The following is an 11,062-nucleotide window of genomic DNA, read 5'->3' on the forward strand; positions in this document are numbered from 1 at the left end:
GGTCTTGGAGTTCTTGATCTTGTTCTGAGCCTCCACATTCAGCATGTCTGTCGTGTTTTCCCCATTGATCTCCAAGATAATGTCACCAGGTTGTAGGGCTGCGTGTTCTGCCTTGCTGCCCCCATTGACCTGTTGAACAGAAGAATGAGCTCCAGGTTGTGCTCTGAAAATAACAATTTATGGATGCTATCCATCTGGCAAGCAAAGGCAGCTTTGTATCTTATGGCTGTGTGGACAATTTGTCAGTGACTTAAACAAATGAGTAAATGAGAAAAGGTGTCGACGAGTTGACGAACTGTCTCCCTCCACAACTCATAAAACTCATAGTAAATACCAACAGACGCCACAATGTTTCACACACACATGGAACGAGGCAGTGCCGGTCAACAGTGGACAGATTCATGACACCCTTGGGGAGAAGTCATTAGTGTGACACTACTTGATGGTTTGACTGGGCCTGACCTTTGCAACCAGCCTCACCGCATGTCAAAGCCAATGTTATACCACCACATCAGAGTGAATTCCACACTAATGGGTCAAAACATAACGTCCAAGCCACCAGTCTCAGCTTGGTTCCTGTGTCTCAGGCTTATACACCCAAACACACAGGCTTATTATAACAAAAAGCCAAAATGAGGAGGTTGGTGCTGCAACTGCTTAAACTTTAGTATGACAATTGCCACAAACAGTGCTTGCTTCCCATTTAAAAACAGAGGGGCAATAAAGCAAAGAATGCAAAACAAAATAAATAGAGAGCCAGTCATTGAGGATGAAAGTCTCTTTCCTGCATCTCGGGAGGAAAAATGGATGCAAAGAGAGTGCCAGTCAAGAGGCTATTTGTAAGTTTAGCCAAGCAAGAGGGCAGAGGTACCATGTTTGTGGGCTCACTCGAGAGGCAATTAAGCGCTGCTGTGGTGACCCACTATAGTGCGTGCCTTTTCTGATCAGGACACGCCTGGTTTCACATAAACTAAGAGCAGTTGGGGGTTCTTTCTTTTCCAGGGTCTGTGCCCAGGAGAAACAGGGGCAAGCTATCTTATAAGGGAATAAAAGAGGGCATCAATGTCGCCTCCATGCCAAGCAACAACCACTTCAGATGGTGCGACCCTATTGCTGCTTAACTGTGGAGATAAGCCATCTCTCAAACTGAGCTTTGTAAACCAATTTCAGTGATGAAGTTTCTCTCTCAGCAGGAAAACACTTCACAGAACCTGTTTGATATTTGAGACAAGCAAACATGCTGGTGTTGTTTACCAGACAGCAGTAACAAAATCAGAGTTAAAACCCATTATTCATGAGAAGACCTGTTTTTCTAGCATATGTTGTCAAGAGGGGGCAAACAATTAATGCCTTTGAAGGAGCTTGAAACTCAAGCCGATTGGAGCATTGGTGCCCTGCCATGTCTTTGCCATAATTTATCCTTTATGGTCTGAGGAGCTACTGGGGAGGACCCACTGGAAAAATCCAGACTGAGGTGATAATATAAGACCAGGATGTGGAGTGGGCAGAACTGGGTGTCTCTGGCATGCAGGAGTTGCAATAGAGCAACAGACTTCCTACTGGTGTTTACTGCATGCTTACAGTGGTAATATTTCCGCTTCTTCTAATACATCTCGCTTGCTCATATTTTTTTTTTTTTTTTTTTTTTTTTTTAAAAACAGTGAATAGGAAAATATGCACAGTAAAAACAACTTGCACGTGCTAAAGTACAAATTTAATGACGCACGTGGTAGTGCATGCACTCTGGGACCAGGATCCCCCTCACCTCCCACCGCAACTTCCACTGTAACTGTAATCAGTGGTTTCCTTCTAATGTAATCCACTTCCATTCTATTCTAACGGGTGCAGTAGTCAAGGAAATAGGTACGAAGCAGCCGCGGACAAAAACAAAGACAAGAAAAGAGTCGTAGTGAAGAGGAAGTTGACTTTGCATGACATGCCATTACAGACTGTTTTGACAAAAACAGAGGATATGGTCTGAAAAGGTGTGACGAGGTTCAGCAACAGGGCAGCTGCTGGCGAGTACCTTTGATACAGTTATGGCCTTCTTAAAGTCCCTTCCTCCAAATATTCTGAAGCCCCATGGAGAAGGACCGATCAGGTTCACTGTCAGCGCCATTGAGTGATCCGGTCAGCGCAGTCACTTGTCAAAATCCTGAGAAAAAAAACAAAAAAAGAGAGAGCGTGAACATAATATACATAGAGTGATATGTGGGACCTAAATATGTGTATGGCTGAATGTTTTCATCAGAGTCACGTGTTTCTGCTGGCCAGGCTTCACATTAGATCAACAGGTGAAGACTGAACATTTGCATAAGCCGCCTTTCATCTCCACCAACACTTCGCTTCCACTAGCCTAAGTCCCCTTGACATGGATTGTGTAACCACATCAAATAGGAATGGGAGGAATCTGAAACCAAAGACACATGACTAACATTGCTAAAGTGCCTGCAAAGCCAAAAAGTTTCATTAAATCCAAATGCTCTTTCAAGACAAAGAAAAGAAACCCAAACAAAAAGTCGTGCAAGCACAGTATACAAGGAGCTCGGCATTTCATTGTGTTCAACTGTGACCACTGAGTATAATGTATGTGTATACAGTATATAGTGGTGCAGTATGATTTATGTAGTATGGTGGCCCTTTAAGTCCAGTTTATGAGAATGGGCTACATAAATAAACTTGTCCAGCAGTTCTGTTGCTGTGTTTTGTAAATCTGTAGTTCCCTAATGGATATTTTATATTTGTATGATGAACGTTTGCACGGAAATGTACAGATTCTGCCTTCCAAAAAGTCTGTTGCGAATTTCTAAAATCAAATCACTGGAGACGCCAATGTATACTGAAACCATGTGAGGAGTTTAGATTTTTCTAATCCTCTCGCAGACTGGCATTAATGCAATACTAAGGAAGAACAAATCACACTGTAACTTCCACGGGTTAGTCATTGTTTTCATTTTTCCATATGGGACAAATAACTTCACCTGAACAATATTTTGGGGTTTACAGTCAGCACCGATTATCATGTTGTATGACATTATTTCTTTTATCCATTACAGATCTATACAGCTACATGACAGGCTAGACCAGTAACAGATCCTCCAGATGTTGATCTTTAATTACTGGTGAGAATGGAGCTTTTTTCAAATATTACGTAATTACAATCGGTGATGACAGTGTGATGTGTGCTACTGTCTGTGGTGTGTAGATTTCTCCAGAAGTATCTTTGTTGACCTGGCAATGATTATTGGGTATCCAGTCCCATGTCACTTGAAATTAACTGCTTCATGATAAAAGTACCCGCATCTTTTGAGGTTGTTTTTGGGTATTTCTACGTACAATTCACTCAGTGTCAAAATTCTCCTTGAGTTATCAGGGTATACTTTGAACAGGGTATACTTACATGAACAGCATGACTAGATGATAATGTCACTATCAGCAGGGTGCTAAAGGGTAATCAGATGGGTTATAAAATGTGACACTGACGTTGGCAATAAGTGAATGCCTTTAATATATTCACAACAACACTTTAAACGTTTTGGAGGGATGGTGTCTAAAGCGATATTTGCCACCACTGTCATTGAACATCCAGCCCCAAATACTCAACTAAACTACCTGTTACATAATTCACATTTACACTTTATCTTCTAAAATATAAGTGGGCCAAAGCCAGAGCACACAAAGTAATGAAATATATAGGTTAAAATTAATTAAATATTTATGCTGACTTAAGGGTTACCTGTGATTCTGTTGCCAGGTTACTCGGACTCCACTCATAGCTGTAGGATGTTTGTCTGTTGTGTGACTGCATGTGGAGACACAGAGCTCTGTGGCAGACAGTGATGATGGGATGAACGCTTACAGGTTCATAAACACATCAACAACAGCACACTGCAAACACACACAGAGCCATTGTGTCTGTGACTGAAATGCATCTTACTAAGAAACTGTGCTTTAATTTTAGCTGACGACACTAGCGTAACAAGTAATATATAGGTGCACTGGTAGACAATGACATAAGTGAATTAAGTATAGAGTGCATCTCTCAAAAGACAAAAAATGTCTACACCCAAACAGTCCTCTATGACCTGTTGCTTAACTCACAACACAAAGAGTGAATGATCTAAAAGTGAATGCAGAACTCGCACCTCAGTTACTTTTACTTTCTAAACAAGACACAATGGATTTGTTTTTCAGATCAAAAACTGCACATTAATGGTTTTTATTTTGTACTTAACTGTAATCACTGCTTTTTATCTTTATCATCATTATCAGTAGTATGGGGCGTCAACCCTTCATACAAACCTGAGTTCAGAGCAAAGCACAGAGCAGATCAGTATACAGTGTCTTTACTTGCACCTATCATCTGGTCATGGGTTAAATGTCTAAAGATGACAACACAAAGTACAATATACTTCACGTTGATCAAAAGCAATTCACACACTGTGATAGAGACTGTGGCCAACCATGAGTATGCAAATGACGATCTTACTCAATCACTCTATAAAATAATAAAATTCTGTCAATGATTACAAGCAAGACAAATTACAGAGCCAAGGAAAGTGGATCTAGGACATCAGCCACGCTACTCCCCTAAATCCCTCCAAACACTGCCCCATTTCATTGTTTGCACATTCCAGAAGTGTTTGGGACAAGCGACGCAGACCCAATTACTCATTAACAGTCTGGGCCAATTAGCAGGGTTACTGGGCTCACCATCATTAGGGTCTCTTAATTGCTGTGGCCTCCAGAGTTAAGTGAAGTTGTGATAATGACAGGGAGCAGCTGCCCCAAAGTTTCCCAGCCTCTGGGGGTGTCAATTACTTGCATGAGGCTCTGCAGCTTCTCCTATAGAGTACCGTAATCAACCAAGCACCCTGCTAATTCTCTGTGTAAACGTCCCCTGTTCACATCATAAAAAGGTGGTTGTGGTGGATAATGTCAAAGTGAAAGGATGGTGAAAGTATGCAGCAGAGCTAACAAACAGCGGAGAAGAAAAACAACACAGCGGTGAAGAGGATAAGTGGCACACTCATGGGCTGTGCTTAATTGGCCAGTGATGAGGTTTTAGGAATGCACTGCACTGCTGCTCACATAGAACAAAGTGCTGAACAGAGTTTGATGAAACCTCTCTATCACACAAAAGTACTGCTGGGCAGCTGCCAATATACATAAAAGGTGAATTCTGTTCTGGTGACATCTCGCTGCTTTTGCTGGCAGGCCAATTTGGCAGCACGATTCAACCCACCCAACACAATGAGAAGAATTCCAGTCATGAAGTCATTTCTGTGGCTCGCAGTTCAGCATCAGTCGCACAGCAGGAAGTCAGCGTGAGGAGAATGGAAACAGGTACTGTAACTGTAGTGAAAAACTCTCACTTCCGACCACCACAATGGACAGGTTTATGGCTGCACACCTACATACCGACAAACGGTGAGGTTTCAAGTCTGACAGAAAAAAAGAGGCAGCATTCAAAATTTCTTAGACAGGTTTATCCATTGGTTCATACCCTCAGTTGCCAGTTTATTAGGTACACCTAGCTGAAGTGAATGGAGTCCAATAACAGCACTGCCATAGATACTACAGCCTGCATTCAGGATTGTGGATTAAAGTTATTTTGGAGGCAACAGAAGGCTGCGCTGTCAAAGTGTTTTACAAGGAGGTGTTTCTACTATTTTGTAGTGCTGAGACAATTAATTGATTAGTCAGTCACTAAAAAAATAATCACTACTTAGGTGATTGATTAAAAGCTATTGAAATTTTTCAAGCAAAAATTCCAAACATTCCATGACATCATGTTACTTTTCAAAGAAAGTTTGTCCAGACTCCTACCCATGCTGAACACATGTCAGTGTGAACGCAGCCTTAGACAAAAAAGTTAATATTATCAACTTTGGATTTAGGAAACTGTCATGCAAGTCTTTCACAATTTTCTGACATTTTATCAACCAATCAAGAAAATATTCAGCTGATTAATCAATGCTGAAAATAATCATCAGATGCAGCCGCTAGATTTATCATCTCCATTTTATTAGTGAGGTTATAAAAGTACATCTCAATATGTGTATTTACATGCGATTGTCCCTCTAACCAGGTCAGCAGAGGACAGCTGAGTTCTAAAACCCAATAAGTTTCTCCACCACTGAACTGGATCAGAATATTACCCTGCCTTAAAGAGCTGCTAATATTTGATCACTCTGTTGGCACTGGCACATGATGGATTAAATTGAATGTCCAACAAATCACAAATAAAATATAGACCCAAAATCTCAGTGCTGTTATTGTGAATATAAAGCACAGTTTGAGTTGGAAGGATTGATGAGATATTCAAAAGGTAAACCAGAGATGAGCTCAGACTTCACTTGGCTCAGACTGTATTTCAGTTTCCACAGGGACATTCTCGCTCTCTGGGGGAAGTTCAAGCCTGTCGTATATACACTCTATATGTTAAAGGCCTTTTGGCTCTTGTCACATCTGAGAGATTGGCCCTACAGGCAAAATGAGATAGTGGAGGTATGAGCAGGAAAAACAGGCTCTTCATAACATTGGATTCAATACTAAGTGCTCCAACACACAGAGAGCCGCAAGGGTTTCATTTACAAAGGATTCTTAATTATACAGTCTGTACTTATGGTAATATATTTATTAAGAGGCAACACTGTTAAACTGTTTTTCTGTTAATAATCTGAGAGTAACTGCAAACTGTATTACTGGTTAATGTCATTTATCTCTGAATACACATCAGACACATGCTGCAAGCATTAGTGTAACTCCCTGGTGGTCAGGGACAGTAGACCTGAGTGTCATTAGTCCAAGGAACACACGAACACACACGAACACACACACACACACACCTAACTGATGTAAGCATATTTACTGTCATATATTTATGGGTAGTTTGGGCAGTGAGTGAAACCTGCTCACACAAGTCTGAAACTGTGTGTGCAATTTACTGGCGTGCGGCAAAAAGTGATGATTCATCACTTATGACTCGTTAACCACAGCATAGTTATGCCAGTAGTCATAATGATAACTCTTATCTTATATTGACAAAATGTTTTTGATGCAAAGAATGTTAATGAACCATTTACCACCATTATATTTGACAGCCAAACCCGGCCACCTGCATCAACTCTTTACCTCTTCCCCCAATCACCAGAGTGCTTCACTGAGTCAGGTTTATTTCTCCTTGAACTCTGGGCCAAAATCCACTGGATCGAAATGAACAGGCTCTCTAACATGCTAATACTGAAAGAATGGCTGATGAACATAGCAGTCACAATGCATTCAACTGAAAGCTCTGGCTGAGTTTTGATGCGAAGGAACACTCAGATGAACAACTGTGGCTGCAGGGGAATATTCCTGGTATGAATCACACTTGTCAAAGCTCATGGTGGTGGCCACATGCCAGTGTGAACTTTCCACAGTCTACGTAAGTGATGGAGTCTGCTGTTGACTCTACCCTGTGTGACACACACAGTACGCCGACTGCTCGGGACTTACCTGGACACACACACCCACTTAATAAAAAAGGAGAAGAATGCACCAGCTAGCCTCTCCCTGGACTGAGCAAAGAGAAATCACATTCTGTGCATTCCCCATAATCACACCCATTTGGTCAGATATAACTGCAGTCACTAGGGAGATGAGAACATATCAAACAATAACATATGATGTCAAAAAAAGGGTGTTGGTTGATGAGTTTCTGTATCGTCATATATGGCTGCTATAGCTAATGATCATTAGCTGAGGCATACCTGTAATTTTTTTGGGTCACTCCCTTTTCTGTGAAACTTATTCAGGGTACATGATCCTGTACAATTAATAATTAATAATCTTAGTTAATAATCTTACCTACTATAGTATAAAAAGACAATTTATATAATTGTCTTTCATCTCCGTCTGAAATCCCCTTATCACTTTGCTGCTAGAGTGGACTGGTTTGTGTTCACTGTGAAGCATGTTTGTAACAAGACAAGGACACAGTGGTACTGGCTCCACTTATCTCCCTGTGCATCATCATCTGGAGTTCATGTTACGGCTATTCACACTGAACAGACTCCACACTCTGCTGCTCAGCAATCAGGATAGTTCACCACATCCTCTGCGTGCACCATTAGGCGCGCTTCACAAAAAGTCACACACCAAGCACCACTTTGTTCATTTAGATGGATGCTCTCAAAATACACAGCTGCAATGACATGTTTCATTAAGAAACTGATGCATGGTGAGAAACGGCTGTTTGGGGACATCCTCTCTCTGTCACACAAGCTGATGTTTCCACAAAATTGGTGTAATGTTTAAGAAATGACAGTCAAAACCATCCTACAAAGCCTCCGCTCAGCTAAAACCGAAAACCACACTTTTGTGAGGCGGGAGCCAAAAAAAAAAAAAAAATCCCTTTCATCATTCACTTAACAGATTATACTGACTTCCTGCATAACTGTGCACATGTTCATATCACAGAGCAACACTGCCTGTTATAGGCCCTGAACTGCCTTGAAAATACATTAAAAAATTTTTAGCAAAACTCAGAAACAAAGACTAAAATGTTCTTTTGCTTCAACCTCAGTGCAATTGTAAAAACAAACATTTCTCCGAGTTAGAAGGTAACAAGCTGGCCATTTCCCTGTTTTCTCAAAAAGCCACTGCTTTGCTCCAAAATTACAGTGGTGTGTTTTTGGTTCCTGGATGGCTTTATCCTGTCTGAGCAATAAGCAACAACACAGTGTTTTTTCTCTCTCTCTCTCCCTCACAAAAAAAAGCAAAGCCATCGGGAAACCAACACAATTTAAAGTGAGAGGAGAGTAGGTAGAGTATGAAAGGCAGTCGGGCACAATAACAATGGAGAAGTTACACAAACAGCAGGCAGTGGGGGTTTGGGAACATGAGGTTTCACTGGGAGTGTTTTGGATTACACATGAGACACCTCCAGTAGTTACCCACCTGCTGAGCTCACAAACCAGGTCTGTTTATTTCTTAACACTTGATTAAGTGTACTGGAAGAACAGCCATGTCTAGACATTTTAAAAAGGAACCAGAGAGTAAGAGTTACAGCACTTGAGAGCTGGCTTGAACTTGAACTAAAGTGGGCCTGCTAAATAAGAGTCATTACCCTCAACAGGCCAAGTGGAGGAGAGGAAAGATAACTAGATAATGTGACATAAATACTGGCTTAAAGTTTCCTGAGGCTGCACCTGGTCCAGGCCCTCCACAAATCACTCTGACTGCTTAATGTGCAAAACTAACCGTCCCTGCTCTCCTGAATACAGATGCATTTACAGAGAGGAGGGTCTATAGTAGGTGCTGGGGAAACCTACACTTTGTGCGGGCTTTAGTTTTTCTAGTCAATTAGACTGACTTTCAATTACAGCTTCAATCATGCATCATTGAACCGCGCAAAAACTCGTCATCAATCATAATTTAGCAAAGCTTCACTGCCTACTCTGAGGTTCCCACACTTCATGAACAGACATGGGTCTAAACCTATATAATAAATCACACTAGCTGCCAGAAAAACAACATAAAAACAGAAGTTACAAAAACTTTGACGTTGAGACACTTTTAACAGCTGTGTGTTCACTTACCAAGGTGAGTGTAGTGTGATTTCAGGCGCCTTCTCCACCTGTTAAATCTTTTTGCGGTCCTCGACAAAACCCTGAACACACACCAAGGAAACAACAGGTCCCAGTTCACCTCAGCCTGAATCAACACCGCCTCCAAAATGCGGACAAAACGAACCACAGAGCAGCTTTAGGATATTTCCCCGTAAATACAGGAGCACTGCTGCTGTGATGAAGCGCTAGTAGTCCCTTGTCTCTGTTGCTTCAGATGTTAAGGTGGCACGCACGAACGCCACCTGTGGCTGCGCGTGCAGTGTATCACTGGGGTGAGCTCGCTATGCCATGTGCTGTTGCCAAAATAAAGGTTTAGACCCAGACACCAAACTGGGGCGTGTCGCATCAGAGGGGAGGGGAAGAGGTTGCCGCGGTGATAATTGAGCCATTTATCCAAAATCACACTATGGCTGCGTTTTGTGTCCGCGCGCCACCTGCTGATGAGGCGGAGCAGAGCAGTACGTGCGCATCTAGTTATTGGCCTTCACTGGCTACACAGGTGTAAATGGTTACGCTGATCAGATGGTTGGACTTGATAACTGGTTCATGTCAAATAAAGATACAGTTTTATGCAAAGGTTGGGGCAAATCATACACATTGTTGATTTTATTGATTTTTAAAGTGAAAAGAAGTAAAATCAGTGCCTGCCTTAAAAATAAACCTTTTGTCGAATATCAATGCACTTATCTTTTATTTCATGATCAAAAGATACTCTGTAATTGTGCCATACACAAAAGTGTTGGCCCTTTTACTTCTACACTCAGAACTTCATTAACCCTTTAGGCCTTAACTGACTCGTTAGGACTCGTAAGGCAGGCCAAGAATTGCTGTTGGTAATTTTCCACTGATCACATTTCCAGAGTTTGATAAATTCTCTGACTCTTCAAAACTTGTGGTAACACTCAACAACCATGGTCTGAAACAGACCATGAAACAGACTGATTCCTACAAATGGAGGGCTTCAAATAGATATCAAAGCACTTATTGAATTTTTTATTGTTCAAAATGTCATTAAGAAATGGCATTTAATGAGGGCTGTGGAAATCAAGTCAAGATCTGGAAGACCAACAAAATTTTTAAATGTCAACATCAGTTGTACATCCCTTATGTTTAGCTGAAACAGTGGTGGCTGTTCCACTGTGAGTCATTGATGCACAAAAATAATAAGCCAGAGACATTTTGGAAACAAGTGCTCTGGACAGACAAAGTTAAAATTGAGACCTTTGACCATAATCAACAAAGGAGTGCTTGGAGAAGAAATTAACTGCATTTGATGAGAAGAACACCTTGCTAACTGTTAAGCATGGGTTGGAAATATTATTTCCACCACCATACACCCCCAGTATTATTATATAGTATTGCACAGATAGTGGGAAGAATGCATTTTAATAACAATTCTGGATGAAAATATCAAGCAGTCAGTCAAGAAAGTTGAAACTGAAAACGGC

The 11,062-nt window shown here is 41.3% G+C and overlaps 1 protein-coding gene across 1 annotated transcript in view; it reads right to left on the reverse strand.

The window, feature by feature from the left end:
- The window catches only part of pdlim2 (PDZ and LIM domain 2 (mystique)), a 34,931-nt gene extending 25,024 nt beyond the window's left edge, over positions 1-9,907 (reverse strand). The window contains exons 1-3 of the mRNA XM_023394109.2: positions 9,585-9,907; positions 2,027-2,155; positions 2-129 (exon numbers count right to left, since the gene is read on the reverse strand). Coding sequence (XP_023249877.1) covers positions 2-129; positions 2,027-2,119 — 221 coding nt within the window. The 5' untranslated portion in view covers positions 2,120-2,155; positions 9,585-9,907. The remainder of the gene's footprint in view (position 1; positions 130-2,026; positions 2,156-9,584) is intronic.
- Between the last annotated feature and the right edge of the window lie 1,155 nt (positions 9,908-11,062).

The sequence above is a fragment of the Seriola lalandi genome, unplaced genomic scaffold, assembly GCF_002814215.2.
Source record: "Seriola lalandi dorsalis isolate HSWRI2012SDOR001 ecotype SW California unplaced genomic scaffold, Sedor1 jcf7180002054945, whole genome shotgun sequence".
In the NCBI taxonomy this organism is placed as follows: domain Eukaryota; kingdom Metazoa; phylum Chordata; class Actinopteri; order Carangiformes; family Carangidae; genus Seriola; species Seriola lalandi.